Source organism: Grammomys surdaster, unplaced genomic scaffold (genome assembly GCF_004785775.1).
Source record: "Grammomys surdaster isolate TR1022 unplaced genomic scaffold, NIH_TR_1.0 239, whole genome shotgun sequence".
Classification (NCBI taxonomy): Eukaryota; Metazoa; Chordata; class Mammalia; order Rodentia; family Muridae; genus Grammomys; species Grammomys surdaster.
The window spans coordinates 892099-916617 of NW_021604684.1; the positions used below are offsets into that span (position 1 = coordinate 892099).

The 24519-nt window shown below is 41.1% G+C and overlaps 1 protein-coding gene across 1 annotated transcript in view; it reads left to right on the forward strand.

The window, feature by feature from the left end:
• The first annotated feature begins 13099 nt into the window (after positions 1-13099).
• The window catches only part of Poli (DNA polymerase iota), a 16211-nt gene continuing 4791 nt past the window's right edge, over positions 13100-24519 (forward strand). Inside the window, exons 1-7 of the mRNA XM_028774221.1 lie at positions 13100-13227; positions 14489-14614; positions 16529-16693; positions 18351-18503; positions 20280-20516; positions 20800-20978; positions 22022-22113. Of these exons, the coding sequence (XP_028630054.1) occupies positions 13128-13227; positions 14489-14614; positions 16529-16693; positions 18351-18503; positions 20280-20516; positions 20800-20978; positions 22022-22113 (1052 nt within the window). The 5' untranslated portion in view covers positions 13100-13127. The remainder of the gene's footprint in view (positions 13228-14488; positions 14615-16528; positions 16694-18350; positions 18504-20279; positions 20517-20799; positions 20979-22021; positions 22114-24519) is intronic.

Sequence of the window (24519 nt, forward strand, 5' to 3'; positions counted from 1 at the left end):
TCAGGGTAATTTTCAACCAATGAGCAAATGCTCTGGCATAAATATTAAGGAGAACTGTGAATGTTTCAATGGCCCTTTAAGCAAGTATATCTCTATGAAATGAGTATAATTATAGTATTTAGAGATGTGTAATCTTTTGAGACAAGACATCATGTCTCTCCAGGCTATCCTTGAACTCCCATGTAACCAAGGATGACCCAGATATCCTGATGATTCCCCTCTTCCAAGTGCTAGAATCGTAGGCATGTGTCACATTTACACTTGAAGTTTGTATATTTGTACAACTATTCCTTCAGCCTTAGTCAACCATTGTACTTTTTCTACTGCTCAGTTGAAGAAGCAATGTTTGTTTTCAGAGTTGGGGTGCGGGGGGGGGGGGAGAACTGGCTATCTTGGAGCTATTGGGAAACAGTGAGCCTCGCTTGCAAGTAACAGCTTCCTGAGGAATTTTCTAAGACACGTGTGACTGTCCTTTTATTTTGAAACTATTTTAGACTCACTAACATTGCAAAAATGACCAGATAGTTCATAAAGTTGTTTGCTATTGTTTGCTGGGTTTTCTCCAGTGTTCCCAAGTTAGCCATAATGTAATGACCAAAACCCCCGAGAGAACTGTGAGGTCTAACTGTGAACTAGACATCATCTTGTTCTCGTCTCATCCACTTTTCCCAAACATCATTTTTCTGTCCAAAGATCTGATACAGGGTCATATCTTTCATTAACTCATTACATTTTAAAAAGCTTCTCCAATCTGTGATAATTCTTTCTTCTTTTGCCTGATGTGACTTTTATCTGTGAGTTTGTGAAGGTAAAGACATTAAATCAACTCAGTGTCTACTTTTTGTCTTCCATATTCATGTCTCAAGTATTTCTGTGTAAATAAAAATCCAGGGTACTTTCTATGACAGCATATCTATTAATATGACATTACATGTGTGAATGTAGCAGAAAGTGCTACTAGGTGAACTTTAACTGCCTATAATCACCTGCCTGGTGAACTGTAATCACCAGAAGAGCAAACTACCCATATTGTTCAATCGGTAGCCCCTTTCACGTATCCGTAGAATTTCTCAATAGTACTTGATATCTAACACCTCAGAGGGATAGCAGTTGTAGCATTTCTAAATTCAAGTCTGCTTACCATTCATTTCCATTTCTACTGGTTTTGCAAGAGAAAACCAAGCTAAAGCTCATAAACAAGTGAGAGTGATGTCAGGTTGAAACTTTTATTATGATTTCAACAATCAACAATTGTTTAGTGTTGATGTGTTTAAAATTCCCTTAGCTATAACACACTAAATGCTAACAAATGGGAATGTGACATCTTTTATGGATTTTAAACCATGATGACAGAAGTAAAGAAGGACAGTTGAAGGCCAGGGTAATGGCGGGTAAGGTCTGGTAAAGGACTCTGTTGGTAAAGTGCTCCGCTATGGGAGCTCGAGGATCTCAATTCAGATTCCCAGCAACCACATAAAACCCAAGGGTGGGAAATGCATGACCGCATTAGCAGCGACGGGGATGCAGATACTGAGAATCCCTGGCCAATCAGGATAGCAGAATCAACGAGCTTTGGACTCAGTGAGAGGCCTTCAGAAAATAAGGCACAGAACAAGAGAAGCAGACACCCAGTGTCAACCTTGGACCTCAGCAGGTAAATACATGGGTGAGCATACCTGCATAGTCACACACAAACATGTACGTACACACACACACACAGACAGAGAGAGACAGAGAGAGACAGAGACCGAAAGACAGAGATAGAGAGACAAACAGTTGAAACCTAGGAAGCTTAAATAGTTTTAAATGATGGTTATCATAATTCTCTGCATATGCTGAATAACAGGAAAAGGCATAACATTTTCATGCACTTTTGAGTATTACTAGCAGCATATGTGTGTTCCTCTGAGGAACTTTTTTTTTTTTTAAAGTTAGAAGTTTTCGGTTTATTTAGGTTCTGATTTGTGATTGCCATCTCTCAAAACAAACTCTTCTCCATTTTTGGTGATGGTTGTTGTGCTCTTTGGAGGTAAGAGACTTGCCTTGAAGCTCAGTATGGCCTGGAACCCACTATGTATTCTATGCTGCTCTCAAACTTTTGATTCCCCCCTGTTTTGACCTCCTAATAGTTGGGGTTACAAGTATGTACAACCATACCTAGCAAAAGTAAACTTTTATTTTAGATTATGCTTAGAGAAGAATTATATGATAATAAAATTATCATAAAACCTAGTCATCATTGTTTTATTTGATTAGCTTCCTGTATTATTGTGATATACAGCTCAAAACCAAGAACCTGATATAAACACTTTTTTTTCCTATAAATCTGAGATTTTCTTGCGTTTTCTATCAATGTCCTGTGTCTGCTCCAGAATCTAAGCCAGAATGCATTTAGCTTCAGTACTCACCTTGAAATAAATGAATATTGGGCTAATTTCTCTCAGTTTGACTTTGTGTGATCGTTCCTTATAATTTGATTGGAGTTTGGAATTCTTGTTCAGAATTCCACAGAAGCAATGCTGTTTTGTGCACTCCTGAGTGCTTCTTTTCAGGTTGTGTGAGGTTTGAACAATCGTTTGGTGAAGATGCTGCCTGTGGGATGCCCACTGTATGTTCATTCCCACTATGCATTCACTGTCCCTTTATTTCCAGCCTTTATTCTTTGATGTCCAATGACTATGCCAAGTTGCCCAAAGAGGACAGATGGAAGTAAGTTCCTACAGCAAGACTTAGCTGCATGCATTACTTAGGACTCTTATGGAAGGAAGAGTTGTCTAAGAAAGACATTTAAAAACTAATTCCAGAATATCAGACTACACAGAGAGACACTGTATCAAAAAACCAAAACGACAACAACGACAATGCTCTACTATTATCCAGGTATCCAATTCTTTTATTGATGTTGAAACAAAACAACCTATTGCATACGTTTCTTGTAAGTTCTAATAGTGCATAAAACATATGAGACATCCATATAAAACAATCTATTTTCTCAGAAGAGAAAGAGTTTTAAAAGAAGCCAACAACAAACAGTCGAGGTAATTACATATTAGTGTGGTATGACGGTAAGTGAATCTGCAATATGTCAGAGACTAGGATAACTCTGGGGGAGAACTGAGAGATTACAAAACCGCAAGGTCAGCCTGAGATGCTGATTTCTTATAGAGTATTCAGAAAGGAGAACAATCTGATTGGTGAAACTATAGGGTGGTCTAGAAGAGGCAGGATATAGTCCTAGTGTGGTTATTTCAGAGGTCACCTCTACCGGGCCATGCAGATATTTGGTTAAACATTGTTCTGGGCCATTTTTAGGGTTTGTTTCTAAGTGAGATTAACGTATGAATCAGTAGACCAAACAAACACGGACTACCTTCCCCAATATGATGGATATTTTTGGTTATTTTCTCACTGCTGAGACCACACACCTGACAACAAGCAACTTTAAAAGTTGCTCGTTAAAGTGACTTACTTTGTTTTGTCACTTGAGGAGATCCAGTCCATTAAGAAGGGGAAGAGGTAGTGACAAGTGTGTTCAGCAGCTGACTGTATCCTGGCGAACAATTCTGGACTCTGAATGACTCCAGCTAGAACCAGGGCCTGACTACAGCCCTCAGTGTACACCCCTCCAGTAACCCGCTTCTGCTAGTGTGGCTCCACTGTCTAATGGTTCCACAACTTTTGAAAAAGTGCCACCATCTGAGAAACAACAAGTGAGCCTGTGGGGACAGTTTACACTCCGACTATAGCAAGGGACATCTTAGTATCTCCTGAAGATCTACATGCAACCAAAAGGCCGAGGATGGGACATTTGCTGCCTTGCTGTCCCTCTGAACTGGAACATTGGTCTTTTTCCTCTGTGGATGAAGTCACATTACTAGCTCTCCCGGTTCTCTGGCTTTCTGGTTCAGATTAGGATTATAATACAGGCTCTGCAATTTCTGCAGCTTGCTGACTTAGTACTAATACATGTACTCATATATAGCCGGAGTTTGCTGTGGTTACTCATCTTCACCCACATCCATCTATTATTGGAGGCTTGGTCCTTTTGGGGTGGTAATATTGGGTCCTGCTGTGGACTCTGAAGAGGTGGGACCTAGTGGGATCTAGTTCACTGTTCTACAGGGGATGTCCTTGGAAGACACTGAGGTATTTGTCTTAGGAGCCTGTTTAGTCTTTGTGAAGGAATGCACTCTTCATAAATGATAAGCCTGGCCTCTCCAGTGCTTCTGACTTCCCACCATCTCCATCTGCCATGAGGTGGTACAGCCAAGGGACTGTCATTGGAGCCAGTACTATGCTGGTTGAACTTTCACCTTCAAAAATTGTGACCCACACAGATTTCTGTTTCTTTATAAGTAGCCTATATCATGTATTTTGTTATCATGATGGCAAGTGAACTAATGCTGGGCTGGGCGGGGCGGGGGGGGGGGGGGCGACCGAGCGCGAGAGAGAGAGAGAGAGAGAGAGAGAGAGAGAGAGAGAGAGAGAGAGAAGAAAGGAAGGAGAGAGAGAGAGCCAGAGAGAAAGAGAGAGTCAGAGAGAGGGGGGAGAGAGTTGTAGTGAGAATTTTGGTTTCTTTAAAAATCCAGTTATGTTATGTGAATATGTTTCTGGTTTAATCCCAGGTGTGGAATATGAAGCTGCTTCTCAGCATGTGACTATGATTTTGCTAGTGTCTTCTGGACTGGTAGGGGCATGGTTTTGCCAGCTGCAGATAGTTTACCTTTGGAATTCTGGGGACTCTTCAGAAGGTACAAATAGCAGAGCATAGGGCAGAGTGCTTTGATGCGGATGCTGCTGCCACTGCTGCTCCTGGTTGTTGTTGATGGATAAGAAGAAGAAAGTTGGAGATATCCTGATGACGAAGATTGGACTTGACTCAAGGAACCCAATGCCCATAATCAACAGGAAGTAGACTATGTCTGTGGCTGAAAGAGGTCTCTGCCTGCCTTTCCTTTCTAACCTTCTTTCTCTCCTACCTAGTGTTGGTGAGGGGGTTGGAAGCGATTAGGGTTGGAATGGATGTAGAGATACAAGAACCCAATAAAATAGTAAAAGAAAAAAAATACACCAATAGATGATCATGAAGATCAATAGTATAAGAAGCAGAGGAGAGGGAGGCCCTAACAGGAGGCTTGACGATTTGACTTTTATTGCAGAGATTGTAAGAGCCTTTGAAGGACTCTTAGCAGGAAAACAAAGAATTATGAATTATATTATGAAACTATCTCTGTGGCTGCTCTGGGAACAGGCAGATGTTAACTAGGTAACCAGTGTGTGAGTGTGCTCTTGGTGCAGAACTGGTCAGCAACCATACAGCAAAGCAGGGGAAACTGAGGACACACATTTAGAGTTGGAGCTGACAAGGTTGGTGTATCTTAGTGTCCTTACATATGGGCTTTACTAATAAGTAAAAAAGATCATAACCTTACAGAGTTTTAAGAAAGCGTAAGAGCTTTTTTTTCAGGGGATCCAATCTCAGGAGGTACACACAGCAGGCACTTAACCAACTGGGCCATCTCCCCAGTTCCTCGATGAATTCTTTGAATAAACGTTAGGAAATGCCTTACAAATATTAAAAAAAAATCTGTGCCAGGTGTGATGGCACTTGGGAAACTGGGAAAGGAAAAAAATTATATATATTTGTATGCATACATACATAATACATACATTTTACATATACATTCATATGTATGTATGTATGTATGTATGTATTTGTGAAATGAAAATTTTCCTGTAAACTTATGCTTTATGGAAAAACTATGAAACCATGATTATCTTTGGGCACCAAGTTGTAACTATGACAAATCATTTCCATTTTCTTCTTAGCTCCTATTTATATTTTCCAAACTCTACAAAATAATCATGCCTGGCCTTTGCAACCTAAAAGAGGTTCTATTTGAAGAGAACTATTAGATTGTGTTGATAATAATAGAACTATTAGAAATGTGTTAGATATTTGATACAGCATATCCAACATGTGGCAACTTGGTAGCACCTCAGACAGTCCCTTCCTCAGTGATTAGAACTTGAAGACCATGTTTAAAAATGAATATCAAAGGTATCTTACAGTGGTCATGTTGCTTCCTACCCTCTTCATCCAAATAGACAACACCAGGCCCATCAAGTATATACCCAAAAAGCAAAAATGCCTCTAGTGTCTTGTACTGTTTCTTGGCTATGGTAAGCAGCAAACACTTTCAGATTACTCACAGAAAGCCAGAGACTGCAAACCACACCAATAGTATATACAGTGAGACATGGGCAGGACTTTCTTTATGACAGCTCTAGGTTGAATCAGTTGGAGACCCTAGGATGTAAGCTAGTCAGTAAACACTGCAGGGCATGCACATTGTACGTCAGCCATCTTAGCACAATTACAGTGGCTTCAGGCATTCAGTATTCGGGGATTTTGGGGTTTGAACTCCCCCATGCTTTAAATTATTTCTAACTTATTATCCTTTCAGACCTGGAGCAACTCACAAGCTTCGTGAGTGAGTAGCTATTTTTCTTAAATCTTTCTTAGCTGGAAAAATTATTGTAGCTAAAGTATATTAATTCCCACATCAGAAAAAAACAAATGTTTGTTCCTCGATTTATATTCCCTTGTCTCTAAAAATGGGCTACATATGACTATTGAGTAAATATTTAAAAAATAGATGCAATTTATAATTAAAAGCACATAACCAAAATGGCCAACTTGTCCAGCAAGACCCTAATCTGAGGTGGCTGGCAAGGAGTAATGTGGTGTAGCTACAACTAAAGCCCTTGTCTTGGCCTAGTGGACATTTGGGAGGATTAATTTAATGTGGTACAGCCTGCACTGTGTTTCAGATGTTTAGCACTAATACATGACCTCCACCCACCAGTAGGGCAGAAGTCTAGCTCCTCAAATATGACCATCGAAAATGTCAAACATGCTAGAGAAAAGAAAAGCACTTTCAGCTGATAAGCACCGTGCTAGGCAAAAGAATTGCAAAACCCAAGTCCTTTGGGCCTCTGCCAATTCAAATTGTTCATTTGGCTCTGTGGTGAACGTGTTGGTTAGTTTTTTTGTCAGCGTGACACAAACTCGCGACTTGTTGCAAGGAGCAACTTTAATTTAGAAATCGACACCATCCGATGGGCCTGTGGCCATGTCTGTGAGGCAGGTGGTCCTGGCTTGCTTATGAAAGCAGGCTAAGAAAGCCAGGGAAGGCCAGATAGTAATCATCCCTCCTCCATGGTCTCTGCTTAGGTTTCTTCTTTGAGCTGCTGCCCTAGACAATGCACTGTGATACGGAAGTGCAAGCTGAAGAAACCCTTTCGTCCCCAAGCCAGCAATAAAAGGCAAACCAGAGCAGCCAGTCTCTACTGACTCACTTGGCAACCACCATAAAGCACCGACAAGCAGACTTGAACTTTTTTTTTTTTTAAAAAATTGCTTTATTTATTTACATTCTAAATGTTGTTCCCCTTCCAGGTACCCCTTCCAAGAGACCTGAGTGACCAGCTTGGGAAGCAGGAGAGAATTAGTCACTATAAGGTATCCATGCCCAATGCTTCAGTAAAATGAATGTTTATTGCTTTGAATAACCATAAACTCACAATACATTGATTATTGGAGTTTAGAAATGTCCCAAACATTATTTAAAAAAAAACAGACAAGGTCTTATTATGTTGTTTAAACTGATCTCATACTGTTTGTACTGGAGGGATCCCCCTGCCTCAAGTAAGGCTGTTTCTTGCAGGTACAAGCCACTGTGGCTGGCTGTCCTCTTTTTCGATCCAGTAGCAATGCTCTCCAATCTCACACACTCCCATAAGCATTGTTTCAATTATTATTTCATTGTATTTCTCATTTAGCACTTAAATACACAATCAAATCTCAAGACATTTCCTAACACTATCCTAGATTATAATGTATTAATTAAAACCGTGTGACTTATAGAATAAATAATTTTAAGGAAACATGTCATTTTACTTAGTTACTTCTCTTTCTGTAAAAAAACAAAAACAGAAACAAAAAACCAGCAAAAACACGACCAAGAGCAACTTGAGGAGAAATGTGTTTATTTCAGCTTACATTTCCAAGTAACAGTCTATTATTGAGGGAAGTCAGAGCAGGAATTCATAGCAGGAACCTGGAGGCAGGGACTCATGCAGAGGCCCTGGGGGAGTGGTGCTGGCGTATCCCTCATGGCTTGCTCAGCTTGTTTTATTAGAATACCTAGATCGCCAGTCTAGGGATAGCACTACTGGGCTGGGCCTTCCCATATAAATTATTAATCAAGAAAACGCGCCTCAGGATTGCCCACAGGCCGACCTGATGGGGCCATTTTCTCATTTGAGGTTACCCAAATGAATCTAGCTCATGTCCGAGTTGACATAGAACTAGCCAGCACAGCCTGCTAATATATTTGAGAAACACTCTTCCCTCTCCAAAGGGTTTGCTGTTTGAAGCACAGTGGAAGATGTCCCGGGGGTGGGGGGTGAGGGACATTACTTCTCTGAAGACAAATTATTTCATTTTTCTTTCGGAGAACTCTGAATAGTGGATCTGCCATTGCTAGATTCCTATCTTCAAGCAAGGACCTTTTTCTTGCCCCACCCCCTCACCTCCCTCTTTCACCAAAAGGATTTCATGTAGATCAGCCTGACGTACACATATATGCTTGTCCTCCTCATCCTCTTGCTTCACTTTCCAAATGTCAGGGCTGCAAGCTTGAGTCATCTGCCACTCTCCTCCTCACCCCTTTCATCTTTGGTAACACGACAGCGATAACATCTACCCTTGGGAGCTGTTAATACTGCTCGGTGAAAGAACCTGGTTTGAGCTATCAGCTGTTTCTGATGTTCAGGGCTTCTGTGGGTGTCATTTTGTGGGTGTCACTTCTAGTCTTCCCCCTCGCCCCAGCACTGGTTAATTAATATGTGGGGTTCAGTTACAGAATGAAAACGCACTCCTGTAAAACAAATTATTAAGAACTGGAGTCAACAGCAGAACACTAAACCAAGCATAGATTCCGTGTGACTCACGGAGCTAGTTCTGCATGCTTGCCAGCACTTCCAGGGGTCCGCTTGTCTTTCTACTAAATTAAAAGCCACTCTTCAAGTCTGACAATTGACAGAAAAACAAATGTAACTGACTAATGAGGACTGTACGGTGTGTGTGTGTGTGTGTGTGTGTGTGTGTGTGTGTGTGTGTTGCTTTTCAAGGCTGGCTTGTTTAACTCAAGCATCATGCTGAATGTTAGTGAGCTTTGGACTCCTCGGATGGGACTGAATTGCTATGCCAGGCTGTTTCAGTGACTTGCATCATTCTCAGTTGAGAAGAATCGGAAGGAAAAAAAAAAAAAAACCAACCCTAGTTGTTTACAAGTAATTGGAGCCTTGATTTATAGTCCAAGAGACACACATGGCCAAAGAGAAACTTAATTCTTAATTCTAAAGTTCTGTTTTTAGGCTTGGCAAATAGAATTCGCTGAAGAAGCAGCATTTTTTTAAAAATATATTTTGAAATTAAAATATAATTCCAGCACTCCCTTTCCCTTTCTTCCCTCCAACTCTTCTTACGTACCCATGCCTTGCTTTCTTAGAGTCATGACTTGTTCCTTTTTGTTGTTATATACACATGTATATATGTTTTTATATATATTCCTAAATAGATAAACATAACCTGCTCAGTCTGTCTAAAGTTACTGAGATGTGGATGATTTTAGGGATGGCTGTTTGGTTTTGGATAAGCTGAGTGGGGTGAGGGTTCTTTCCTGGGGCAGGCTACTCCCAGAATTCCGTACTTGCCTGTAGTTGTTTTGTCTAGAGCCGATGCCCCAGGAGATTTCCCCCTTCCGTGTTGGTGTGTCTATTGGTGTCATCATTGCTTACGTCCTGCTTAGGCAAACTCATGATCACACTTCGTGTGTATTGCTTCTCTGACATTTAGAGATGAAATCTCACAGAAAACTTCCTGTTCCTTCTGTTCTCACAATCTTACTACTGTCATTTCTGCTATGATCTCTGAGCCTTAGCTGCAGGGATTGTGTTGCAGATAGATCAGTTGGTACTGGGGATCACATGCTCATGTGTTCTCAGCATTTGGACTGGTTGTGGTTTTCTGTAAAGGTTTACATCTGTTGGAAGACTTTTTTTTTCTTAAGGGGTGAGACCTATGCTTATCTGTAGGTATAAGGAAGAGTATTTAGAATATAGTTCGGAATTATGCTGATTCAGTAAACTGATGTAGGCTCTTCTCTCTCTCTCTCTCTCTCTCTCTCTCTCTCTCTCTCTCTCTCTCTCTATCTATCTATCTATCTCTCTCAAGTTTCTTTGTATAGCCCTGGCTGTCCTGGAACTCTGTAGACCAGGATGGCCTCGAACTCAGAAACCTGCCTGCCTCTGCCTCCCAAGTGCTGGGATCAAAGGTGTGCACCACCACTGCCTGGAACACCTCTCCTCTATATAGCCATGACCTCACTAGCCCTGGGTAGTTGGATAGGTTTCCACTACCAAGCATTGTTTTCCTTTAGGTGAATGGTCTTAAATCCAATTAGAGAGCTGTTGGTTACAGCTAAGGTATGTGTGCCACTACTCTACCCTCAGGGTACCATGAATGCTGGTCATTGTTTGATTCCAAAGGCAGCATGGCTGGGCAGGACTATCAGACGCTTCCTTCCCTTAGAAACTTACATGGAACAGTATGGTTCCTAAGAATTAATTTTGATCCTATGTAGATTTTTTTGGAATTGTTCCAGATGTCTGAGAATTAAATATGCAATGGTGATTTGTAAAGAAACATATTGGAAACACACACACACACACACACACACACACACGGGGGGGGGGAAGAGAGAGAGAGAGAGAGAGAGAGAGAGAGAGAGAGAGAGAGAGAGAGAGCACCAGCCAGCATATTGCTTGCTATTACTCTGCATGGCTGCACTGGCACTATTTTAAGAGAGTTCTCTTTTTTTCGAGACCCTCACTTCATACTTGATAAGAAATAGAATCACGGCTGAGCAGGGTTGCCCATGCCTGTAAACTCAGAAATTCTTTAGCCCAGGGAAGAGGATTGAGAGTGAGTTCGAGGCCAGTCTGAGCCAGGTAGTAAAGAAGAGGAAGTACGGAAGATGGGGAGGGGGAGAAGAGGAGGGAGTAGAATCACGTAAAATAAAATCCATGTATTATATACTTGTATGTTCACATACATTACGACCTTTTCTGTGGAAGAAATAAAATAATTTACTCTGAGCCAAATGAGAATGGTCACTCTCATTATGTGTTATGTAAAGATTTCCTTCTACCTTAAGGCTCCCTGACAGCTCTGGAGTCATCAGCCCTGTTGAGGTGGGGTTTGGATGATGAAGCTGCCTTTGAGCGTCCCACGATCCTGAAGATAACCCCTTCACCCGCACTTCTGTAAGCAATCTCAGGAAACTCAGTGGTTGACCAAGGTAAACTCTGGTGGTGTCTCTGCTTTGTTCTGTCAGTTTCCTGTCCAGGGTGAGCAGACTTGTGTTGCTGTCTCCCCAGGAAGTGTCACACAACACTATGGTAGAGGACCATAGATTTTAAGCTACCCCAAATGACACATTGCAAAACGAAAGTGGTGATATGAACATTTTTTAGTCAAAGAAATAGAACAGTTATAAAAAGTACATTTAATAAATACATCATATTCAGCCAATCTTTTCGGGAGTGTTCAGACATTACAATATTTGGTAGAGGTTCTTGATTTGTTAATTTAACAATACATTCTAGACAACACACAAAGGCTGGAAGTGAATGGCTATTTCTCTAAAGGACCTAAAATAGCCTAAGGCTGTTTGTCTTTTGACACGTGTGATTAGTTTTTCCATTAACTTGAAACAAGGTAGAGTCATCCGGGAAGAAGGAATCTCAAGTGAGGAAATGCCTCCATCAGATTGGCTGGTAGGCATGTCTGTGTGGCATTTCCCTGGTTAATGATTGATGTGGGAAAGCCCAACCTACTGTAGGCAGTGCTGCCCCTGAAGAGTTGGTTCTGGGTAATAGAAGAAAGCAGGCCGAGGATAAGCTAAATCCTTTTCTCCCCATGTTGCTTTTAGTCATGGTGGTTATCAAAGCAATAGGAAGCAAAGTGTGACACTTTCTCTCTACAATCAGCATGTTCTAGTCCACCAAGGTAGGGAGAGAGATGTATCAGACGAAGCACACAGAATCAAATATCAACACACCGGCACACGTGCACCCCTCGAGAAGGCATGGATACAGTGAGCTCCTAATGTGCTGGGTGCTTTACAGACATCAAAATAGTAAACTATGTTGGGTTTTTTCCATTTATGCAATTGAGTGTATGTTGGTTTTTTTTTAATAGTACAGGTTCAGGGCAGTTATATAATCACTCAAAGTCATAATGTCAGCAAAATCAGAGTCTGGAATGGTGATTTTTATGACCCAGCTAGTGTGGCAAAGCCCTATTAATTTTTTTTTGACATAAACAAATCAGGGTCCTATGTATCAGTCTCTCTAAATAAAACAAACCTCAACAAACGTCCACATCCTTGCTAATCATGTTTTTTACGTGGTCACCTTGATCTTGACACAATTTATACCCTTTCCTCATGCCCATGAACACATATCACTCAGGTTTAGGGGTTAGCAGTTTTGTCAATAATCTTTGGAAAGAGAATATATTTAAAAAGTTAATTTTCTTACATGAGCCAAACAATGAAGCCCTCAGGGCAAACTGAATCAATAAAAGGAAGGAATGGGGTTGAAGAGATGCCTCAGGGGTGAGAATGCTTGCTGCTATTCTGTGGCATCCAAGAGCAGTTCCCAGAAACCACAAGGGGCTCACAAACTCCAGTTAACTCCAGTTCCTGGGGGATCCAACGCTCTTTTCTGACTTTTGTGGACGCTCGCACTCACACAGCATACGTTCTCACATACACGTTTTTTAAGAAAAAAAAAAAAAAGATTAAAGAAGTGAGAAGAGGAGACATCTGGATTCTTCCTACTCTGCTTACCAACCACAACCAGGTCTTTCCCATTCTCCCCGCCTCTGCCACTCAGGCTGTTTCGCTTCAGTGCGCAGGCGCGAGGCTGGAGGCTGGGCCGTGGTTTCCTAGGAGACCGTGCAGCAGCTGCGCTGCGGTTGGCCCGAAGGAACGATGGGGGTGGAGCCGGAGAAGGAAGGCGGCCCTGCGGAGGAAGAAGACTTTCCTCGTGCTATGGAGCCCTCAGAGGCGGGGGCGGCGGGCAGCCTGAGGGGTGCGCGCCGTCCCGGTGATGGCGGGAAGGAAGGGGGAAGACGTGAAGGGCGGGAGCCTGGGGCGGTCGTTGGGTCGCGGCCTTCTGGTCCCGCTCGGGCCTGGGGAGTGCCGGCACTCTACATTGGCTCCTGAAGTCTGCGGTGACTGCTGCGTTCTTGCTCACAGTGGTGGGGTGCACCTGTCTCCATGGCGGGCAGGCCTTTTCTGGCCTCTCGTGGGGACCCCTGATGCTTCTGGCTGCTCCAAATCACAGAATAGGAAGGTTTTGTGGCCCATTTATGTTTAGGGACCTGGCCTCAGCCTAGGTAGGAAAGGATGGCCCGAACTGAGCAAGCAGGCTGGAGTAGTCCCTAAATGACCTGGCCCTGTGGTGCAGGATTCCCATTCCCTGACACTTCCTACAGAAAAGTAGTGGCAGCATGTTGTTTCTTTTATATTAATATTTCACATCTCCTTGGTACGTATATCAAAATTAAAGTCTGTACACAACCAATCCTCTTTAATGGAAGACACCATATGGTTCAGGTTTTGTCAGTTTCCCCACAAATGTGCTTTTCTAGCCCAGGGTTGCGTTTAGTCTGCTTTGTAACTAAGGAAGGGAACTTCCTGTTGGACTCCTGTCATTAACTACTGTTTACAGACTGGCTTCAGGTGCAGCCTTGACCCCAGTTTTTAAAATTAGATCCTTGGTTTTTAAATTAAGTGCTTAAATGATTCGTTTTCTGTTGTACCCCTGACACTGTTGTAGGCACTGGGGACTCTAAAACAGGAAATCTTAACTCTTGTGGGAACTAAATTTAGTGTCCTGGAACCCACAGGTTGGGTTGTGTTGGTGTGGTGTTTTTAAATGTAGGAACTATGACTAGTTCTCAAGTTGGTTGAAAATAACATTGCTGCAATCTCTTTGCCTCTACTGTCTAAAAGCTAAAAAACTTACAGTAGTACAAGGTTTTGTGCCATCCATTATTGATCGAGAGTTACCCCCTTAACTACTCAGAAAAAAAAGTAGCTGGAGAAATTCTAGTTAATTAAGCAGGACTGACTGAAGAGCTTTCTGTTGGTGGCATTTCATGTCTTTATGATTTGTAGATACTGTGGGGCATATAAAAAGTGGGCATTGGATACTTCATAAATCCAAGAGGGGACAGTGTTGAAGCCACTATACATTGTTTATCAGATAGAATGTTTGAAGGGTCTGTTAGTTGCTCATTGATGATAAGCAGCCTGAATATGTTTGTTTTTCTTTGTGTGTCGTGCAGCAGTTTGCAATCAAGGGGCACCAACAGGAACCTCTTCATCGAGAGTCATAGTCCACGTGGATCTGGATTGCTTTTATGCCCAAGTAGAGATGATCTCCAATCCAGAATTAAAGGACAAACCTCTAGGTAATCGTCATTGATGGTGTCTATGTTGAGTGATGATGAAATTAGCTTCAACTATGATTTATTAACCATATTAAGACAGTTCCTGGAGTCTATTGTAGGTACTTTGTTGGCAGTCATGTTTGCTTTGCAAGAGTAAATGTGCCGAGTCTTTCCCCTTTAATAAAGCTGGCATTAGCATCGGTAACACATGAACAGAAAGCAGGATGAGCCTTAATAGATGGAGTAGCTTATGTCCGTAGGCTCATGCCTCAAGGAAGGGAAGTGGGTTTTGTTTTGTGCACACAGAAAGGATCTTTCATTATTAGCATAAAGGGCAGTCTTTAGTTTCCTTGTTTTCTTCCTTTTCTTCTAGTACCTGGTTCGTTTTTATAAGTCATAGTCCAGCCTATGATTCCGTGAAGGACAAAAGGATGCCTAGGTTTTAGTTCTTCAGCGTGAGACTAATCTTAAATTTTCCTAAAAGGTCAAGGATTTAAATAGGCCATCAGTTTTCTTCCTTCTGAAATAATTTCTGATTAGCACAGGATGCCCAGTAGTTACTTTGTACTAAAAGGTATTTTGTGGTTAAGAAGTAGATACAAGTGGTTATCATGAAGAGTGAGTGTGAGTGTACAAATGGGTCAGGCGGGAACATCCTTTTAGCTAAGGAGTTTACCATAGTCTGGCCTTTTTGTATATAACTCATGGATTCATGGACTTTGACTAAGTGACTTCCAGATAGTGAAACAAAAAATGAATATACAAAACTAATATTCTGTCTTATGATGTCATGTTTAAAAATATGCAAAAAGAATGGGTTTAGGTCATTCCATTTTCATTCTATATATTGCCGATGAATATGACTTATAGTGTCATGATACAAACCACTTGTGTAAAACGAGAAAAACACATTCATTTGGTAATCTTAAATGCCTGGTAAAAAAAATTGTAATGTGTTTTATAGGTGGTCATAATGTCAATTTTAAAAAGAAGCCCAAAATAATTCCGCATGGTAGCACTACAAATTATTATGAGCTACAGTTCATTGCTTAGGGTGCTTATTATCACGAGATTTCTCATGATTTCTGTGGCTTGGCTCTAAGAATATTATATTCACTGGGTTATATTCACTGGCAGTTTGCTCAGAAGATAAATGAGTTTTTATAATATCAACCAGTATTTAATTGTTTTTTTTTTCTGTTCTTGTTCCCCCCCCCCCCGTCGGGCTTATTGTTTGGTGAACATACCCAGGAGTATTACATGACAACATAAAATTAATTGGGCTTTGAATTGTTTGAAAAGAATCTTAGAAGGATTTAATTTATGTTTTATCACTGAAAATTCCAAGGAGTATATTGACTTGAGGATAATTTAAATTTGATAAACAGCTTCCCTTTGGGTACTGGTATCTGTCCACATTCTTATATGTAATTTCTGCCACAATTATATAGTGTTTTCTTAATATAGTTTCTTTCTTCTCTAATCATTTCATAATTTGTAAGTGGGAAATAGCTCAAAAACCTGATGTTTTTTAGAATTTTAATCGGGGTGGTTCTTCTTAACTCAGTTATTTTTTTGTTCTTGTCTGGGCAAGGTGGTACAAAATCCTATAATCCTAGCACTTGCAAAAGGGAGGAAGGGGTGGGAAGGTGAGAGGCCAGCTTGTGCTATGTGGTGAGTTCTAGGCCACTGTTAAAGGTGGTGGGGAGGGAAGGGGGAGTGTGTAGCAAAGGCCCAAGAGCTCTGAACTAGCAGTGGTGAAGCTCTTGACTGGTATGCACAAGACTGTGGGTTTGAGCCCCATTGCTGCAAACAACCACAGCAGCAAACAGTGGGTTACCACCTACGCTGTCACAGCATGAAGCTAGGAAGCTGTATTTTAAAATGTTCAATTCTGCATAATTTCCTCAAATGATTGATTTTTTTTTTAAATAGGTGTGCAACAGAAATACTTGGTGGTTACTTGCAACTACGAAGCCAGGAAACTTGGAGTGAAGAAGCTTATGAATGTCAGAGATGCAAAAGAAAAGTGTCCTCAGCTAGTCCTAGTGAATGGAGAAGACTTGAGCCGCTACAGAGAGATGTCGTATAAGGTCACAGGTACAAGCTAGCTGCTGTATATTTGGCATGTTTATGTAGGGTGACTATTCACTATACAAATATTAATAATAAAGTGCCATATATGTAGTTCTTTTTGCCTAACACTTTTTAAAAAATATTTGGGCCTTGCCCACTTCAAAAATTATTAAGGAGTTGGCAGATGGCTTAGGGGATAGATGCTCTTGATGCTAAAGCTGACAGCTGGAGTTCATCCCAGGTACCACTTTGCAGAAGCAAAGAACTGATTTGAACAGGTTGTCCTCTGATCTCCGTACATGTTGTAGCATATGCCCTCTTTCTCCACAAAAAAAAAAAAAAGTAATACATTTCTAACTATATAAGGTGGCTTCATATACTCCCAGATAAATAAATTTAATGCAAATTTTTAATTATCTAAGTAGGCCGCTTTCACTATTAAAGCTATGAGGAGAAAATGAATAGTTGAGTATAATTGAAATTCGGTCATGAGTACTGTTTATGTAAGTAACAGAAAAAAATGCAAGTGGAGTTTTAAAATATGAAATGAAAATAAATACTGTGAAGAAATATTTTTGGTGCATGTGTTTTGTGTGCATGTATGTGTGTGTGTGTGTGTGTGTGTGTGTGCGTGTGTGCCACAGGTAAACATTTGTGTCTTCTGTTGCTGTCCAGTTTTTACAATTTTTATTTGGTATGTAAATGCCAAGGAACTTGTGTCCCTCTCACTGTCGAGTTAGAAGATTCAGGTTTCATAGCTGTAGCTAGTGATTAGTTTCAAGTGTAATTTCAGAATGAATAGTCCCTTTGAATTCCTTCGGGAGTCTTGGTTCAGGTCAGTTTTGTGAACTTTTCAATGCCTGAGTCTTGGCTTGATGCTAGGCAAGAATGTGACTTCCTGAAGTCACACTGCTTCAGCTGTCCCATCCTTATAGGATATATTCAGGCGAGGCTTCATCAAGACACCTCATCTGATGTAGTTTCAAGATGAGTTTTGAATACTGTTTTGATTTCTCTATTGTAAGTACTTGTGGAAAATACTGCTAAAAATATTACTTGGTTATGTGTTTCTAAGGAGATTGCTGTTTATTCTTTCATATCCACGTCAAGATTTTAACTACCTCTTAAGCATGGGTTGTTCTCTTTTCTTTGTTTTTTTTTTTTTTTTTAAAGTATACTACAGATAAAAAAGTTATGGATGTGGAAGAAGATTGAGTTAGATTTATTACTGTGAGTCATTATCCTGGGAATATTATCTTTGGGCTTTTTTTCTTTGAATATGACCTCTACTTAAAAGTTTATTAACTGAGGACATTATCCAAGATTCCATGTGGAGCTCAGCAGTTAAGAACACTGGCTGCTGTTCCAGATGATCTGGCTTCAGTTCCCAGCACCCATATGTGGGTTCACAACCATCTGTAACTCGAGTCCTAGGGATCCAGTACCCTCTTCTGACCTCTCTACACACAGTACACAGACCCACATGTCAACAAAACACTCATTCTTATGAAATAAAAATTTAAGTAAAAAATTAAAAGGTGTGAAGCTGTGGTGCTTATCGTATCATACATATGGTATGCAGATATTTTATGTTGTATTTACTACCTTAATCATTAAACAGTGAAATCTGTTTTAGGTTGTAACTTAATTATATCTGTGTTCCAATGTTATTTCAATTTAGAATTGTTGGAGGAATTTAGTCCAGTTGTGGAGAGACTTGGATTTGATGAGAATTTTGTGGATCTAACAGAAGTGGTTGAGAAAAGACTCCAGCAGCTTCCAAGTGATGAGGTTCCATCAGTGACTGTGTTTGGCCATGTTTACAATAACCAGTGTGAGTGTTTCCTTCATGTTCCCTCGGTGACCGTAAGTGCACATATCCCAAACCAAGGAGCTCACTGACATCTGTGTAACTAGGTTAGTCAGTATCTAAGATGGCCAAAATGAAGTCTTGCCAATCACGTCAAGTATGCAGAAAACTTGAGTGGTGTGTAGGGCTGTGCCCCTCGAGATGCAGCTTTTGTCTCTGAGGCAGTTTCCTTTTTATTCTTCCCACTCTTTATTTTTAAGAGCTGTACCTCTGTAGGTTATCCTTAACTTACAGACACTATTTAGTACTTTTTTCTTTGTCATTTTTAATTCTGAATTTTAAGGTAGGCTAAATGTGTTGTTGATTCCTTCTCATCTTCTGAGGACTGAGATTTCCCTGTTGGATTCTGGCTACATCTTACCCAGGCCTTTCATCACAGGCCAATCTGCTATCTGGTGGTGACTTCCCCAGGCTTCAGGTTAATCAAATGACCATTTGCAACTATTAGCAAAAAAGTGACATGGGTTATCTTCATATATGAAGAAAGTGTGGAATACAGATGTTTTTCCTGGGATATTCACATCTGTAAATAAGTTGTAGTTAGTGCCCAGGAATATCTAATCAGGCTTCTAGACACCCAAGACTGCTAGAGAATGCATGTAGAGGACAAGCTTTTCGTGTAAGAGTGGCCTGACATAGTCGGTCCTGTATCTCAGCATGCACCTCCACTTATGTCCCTGTTTATAGGGTGTCCTATGTCATCGACACAGATGACAAGGCAGAACCTCCACTTCTAGGAGACATGAAGCCTCTCCTGTGTAGTTTGTACCTATGCCCTTTTGTCAGACCCTAGGGTGAAAAGCCCGAAAGGTTACAGATACATCTTTATGCAGCTTTTATAGCAGATACAGACCTTACTGTTTAGAAAAAAAAAAACACATCAATGTAAAGAGAGCTAGACTTCATATTTCAAATGAAGAATACCTGATGGCTCGTTACTTTTTCTTCTTTTATATAAGTTATTTAATTGAAACTAGTCTCACTATGTAGCCTGGCTGGCCTGGAACTTAGGTGTTAACCAGGATAGCTTTAAACTCTGAGATCAGCTTGCCCCTGACTCCACAGACATTTAAAAGCAATCTCTTTCAAACCAGTATATAAACAGGCAGGATCATGGCGTGAATGCTCTTGTCTGTTATAGACAGGCCAGTTATCATTTTGGCACATTTATTTTATCTTGCCTCTGTGAACCATGTGTGTGCTCTCAGCTAGGCTGATTGATGAGCCACGGGGGAGTAAGTCCTGTATCAGACACTTCATCTCCACATCCTTCCAGCATGAGTCCTAGAGTGGATCCACACCAAAGCAATCGTGTTTCTTTATAACCTCCCTACAGTATTGTGAGCAGATCTCCTAACCTGTAGGCCAGTCATTATTCACAGCAGAGTATTCATGTGGTACATGACATCCAGACTTCATTCTAAAGCTATGTCTGTTTTCCTAGTGTATGTTTCTTTCTTGGTAAATGTGAATGAAGGTCTCATGCATGTCAGCTAGAACTGCTCAGGAATTGCCTTTTCACAGTCTGTTAGTGAGTAAGCACTCCCAGCATGCACTCCTTATCACAGGCCCTTGGGATCTGTTCAGTTTGTAATGACCCAGGACAAACTAAGAAAGCTGTTAGAAGAGTGGTGGGGGAGTGGTGGGGAGAAGTAAGTATCAACAAAATCCTGGGCTCTTTTAACCCTTTCTGTGAGAGAGAAAATTAATGCTTTTGTGGTGATACCATTGTTGTTATAGCTGTGAACCTGCACAACGTCACGCATCTGAGACTGGTGGTTGGATCGCAGATTGCAGCAGAGATGCGGGAAGCCATGTATAATCAGCTTGGGCTCACGGGCTGCGCTGGAGTGGCTCCTAATAAACTATTGGCAAAGTTAGTGTCTGGTGTTTTTAAACCAAATCAACAGACAGTCTTATTACCTGAAAGTTGTCAACATCTCATTCACAGTTTGAACCACATAAAGGAAATACCTGGTAAGACAAATACATTTGAAGAGTGTATATTGGCTTTGTTGTAATTTCTTTAATCTAAACTATGCAGTTAATTCCTAGAGGCATATACTTGGCTTTTGGAGAAAACCAAAAACCTGAAATGTTTAGTGGAACAAATCTGTGTGAAGATACATGTGCAAGTCCTTTTTCCACATAAGACTTTGAGTGGTGCCCTGGAGTCATATGGTGGAAACATCTTTAGTATTGAGAGAAGCTTGGTTTTGGGAAGAAAGCCTTTGAATCACTGTGCATTTCTGTTGTTTAGGTATCGGCTATAAAACTGCCAAGCGTCTCGAAATGCTGGGAATCAATAGTGTGCATGATCTCCAGACCTTTCCGATCAAAACATTAGGAAAGGAATTAGGAATTTCAGTTGCTCACCGCATCCAGAAGCTCAGCTTTGGAGAGGACAAATCTCCTGTCACACCGTCAGGGCCACCGCAGGTATGTAAGCATGGTGTCTTGTTTACCAGGCTATGATGCTACTTAAGCTAAAGATAACTGGCTTTAGTAGTCACTCCTCTGGTGTGCCTTGCAGCTTGTATGTGATCCTTCCCCAGGAGAAGCTGGTTTCTGTGAGATGAGCAAGTACTCTGAAGTTTTAACTTGCTGCTAGTAGTTTCAAATCTAATTATCTACTTTTTGTTACTACTGCCTTAAAATCTGATATACACACAAACATATGAAGAAAACCTTTTAACCTTTTAAAACATCCTCATTTTTAGACTAAACGAGTGATTTGGACAGTTGGACAGTGGGGAGAGAATAACTATCCAGGTAGCGAGGGTTTTTTCTCACGTGCCGCATGTCCGAAATTGTTGCACATACTCACTGCATGGAATTTCACCATAACCTCTGAGATAGGCAGTATCCTTTGTTCAGACCTTCCTTCCTCCTCCCCTGCTTCCTCTTTCCCTCTTTAAGACCAGGGCACTGCACTATAAAAAGGTTAAGTAACTTGTCCAAGCATAGACTCAGATTAAGGTTATAGGGCCATGGGAGCCATGCTGTAGTCCTATAGAGGAAATGGAGATGGTCCTTGTGCTTTAAAATTGCATGACTCATGGTACACAATAACTGTACACACAGTAACTGCACACACAATAACTGCACAGATAACAACTGCGCACACAATAACTACATACAATAACTGCATACACAATAAGTGCACATGCAATAACTGCACAGATAACAACTGCACACACAGTGACACACAATAGCTGCATACACAACAACTGCACATACAACTGCACATACAATAACTACACACACAATAACCACACACACAATAACCACACAGAAAATAACTGTACACACAATAACTGCACACACAATAACTATATACACAATAATTGCAAACTCCAGGAAAAAAGTGAATCTGGTGTTACTGCTGCATAAAGATTGTAGTAAAGAACATGTTGAGTGTTTGTTTGGCAGGAGCACTGTGTTTGCTTTTACATTAACCCTTATTTATACTTCCTTGGTAGTCCTTTAGTGAAGAAGATACGTTTAAAAGGTGTTCCTCAGAAGTGGAAGCTAAAGCTAAGATTGAAGAATTGCTTTCCAGCCTTTTGATCAGGTGCGTTTCTCCTTGCCTCATCATCTTTTATATTCAGGTTGGATGCAGAACCACCTCATGTTCTATGTTGGGTTTTACAGATTAACTGTGAATGAAGCAATGTTATTCAGGATAGATCATTTGCTATTAGATTTCTCTTGGTATATAGTCTTAATTAAAATGACCAACTTCTATTAGTTGTCATTCAAGTAATGTGGTGGTTATGCTGCTCTTAAGCCAGGATAGTTACCTAAAGGGTTTCTTTAGTATTTCTAATAATATTCCTAGATTTCTAGTCTTTAGGTGAGAAGGAAGTTTTAAATCTTCCCTGTAGCTGTTACACAGCCTCTGCTCCAGACATTAGGACTCGCTTTTCCGTTAAAAGGGGAACTGCAGAGAAGAGTCCGTCTGCCACAGTTCTCATGGTCCTTGTGAAGGAATGGGTGGGATGATGGCTCAGAGTAGGAAGGTGCTGAGGGCCAGGGCTAGAGGCAGCAGAGAAGCCCCTGGCTCCCTTGTCTCAGACTCAGAAAAGATGGTGAAGTCAAAGGAAGAGGTGGCTAGCTAGGTGTCTGTACAATGTGTGAGTGCATACCAGGGCTCTGGGCAGACAGTAAACGACGATGTATCAACTGAGATGTAAATATACAACAAAATGTAATATAAACCGAGCAAGAAATGCTTTCCTGGTAGTTCTTGTTATCTTTCAAATGTGCATTTCTCATCTCCCATAAGAAAGCATTAATCTCCCATCACCTCATCTCGTAAGACGTGTCCTAAATTGGTTTCAAGCATGTGTGCTTCTGAAATGCTCCACGGATGGGTGGTGTACACAGATGAGACAGTGGATGTTTGTTGCAGAGATCTGTTGTCACATGCAGCTGGCCTCATGTCTGGAGCAGAGGTGTGCAGTTCATTGTTGGCCGCCTGCTCTGAGGTAAAGCATGACTCAGCTCCAGCGAGATGGCTCACTCTCTTCTGGGGACTCTACTGCTGAAACTGGGTCATGCACTCTGCCTCAGCTCACGCGTACCCTGCAATCAGTGGCTGTGGAGAATGGTCCTGCACGTGGAAACAAACACCAGCGGAAGTATATGTTGTGTACTTTAAGTTCTCGACCTGAAGACTCAATCTAGAAGACAGCAGGTACTCTAACCCTCTGAGATGTCAGCTGTCTTGAGTCGTCCGTCCATGTTTCTGGTGCCGGTGTTCCCCGACACCTCACTGTTGTGCTGTGACTGATACTTATTTCTGTGACTAGGTTAATAGAATTCAGGTGACTGGTATAAAAATAATTTCATATATCTGTGTGTCTGTATATCTGAAATACATTTTTCTTCTAGAGAATTTATTGATTAATCCTACAGGTCAAAAGGAAAATTGTAAGCTTTTTTTTTTGCCTGCCTCTAAGCACTAGTTTAAACTTGCTTTTAGCCTTTTCCTAGTGTCCTATTGAGCTCTGTCAGGTGTCTGACTAGGTGGTCGTTAGCTACCACCACAGTTCAAGTGCCACCCTCACACCATTGTTGGGCCGTGGCTAGTGTAGTCACTGCTTTTGGTTGGCAGGTTTTAGCTGCTGAGGATGACTGAATGCTGATTTTCTTTGCCAGGTTGCATTGTCCTTTCTGATCTTGCCAGCCACTCCTCAGGGATGAGGCTTCTGGGTCAGTTCCAATGCTCATTCCCACGCTCTGTGTCCAGAGTGCATGCTGTCTTCATGAACAGGCACTCACTTTAAAATCTAGGAATCAATCTAGGGCAATGCAATAGCCTGTATTATTTTCAGAGTTCTGGACTGCCCTGCCCAACAACTTGGGAGGGGCTTTCTCATGCCTGCTACTGGGATTTTTGTTCAATAGTCCATGGTTCTTGGGGAAAGCATTATTATGCTAAATGCTGTAACTTCTTTAAACCATATATAAATATATATGAATACATATATATCTATATGTATTTATATATTACTTATATATATTATATATTATAACATTTCTATTATTTATATAAATACATATATAATTTTAGGTAAGTAGAAAATCTGTTTTTGTATGGCTCTTACTATCCTTGTCTCCCTCTTCTTCACTGTTCACTAAGCCTTGGGTGTGGGATTGTGTTGTAGATGTCCTATTATTTGGGGTTGGTCACTCCACAAGTGCTTTTATTCTCTGCACTTTGTCCATTTGTGATTCTCTGTAATGACCTCCATCTGCTACAGAAAGCAGCTTATTTGATGTGATGAGAGCTGCAGTCACCCAAGGGTATTAGGATAAGTATTTAGAAGGCAAGTAGGTGGTATACCTGTTGAGTGAGATGGTAGAGGTAGGTGCGCCTCTAAGGTCTGTGAGGTAGGTGCTGCTCTAGGGACTGTGAGGTAGTTGCTCCTCTAGGGGCTGTGAGGTAGGTGCTCCTCTAGGGGCTGTGAGGTAG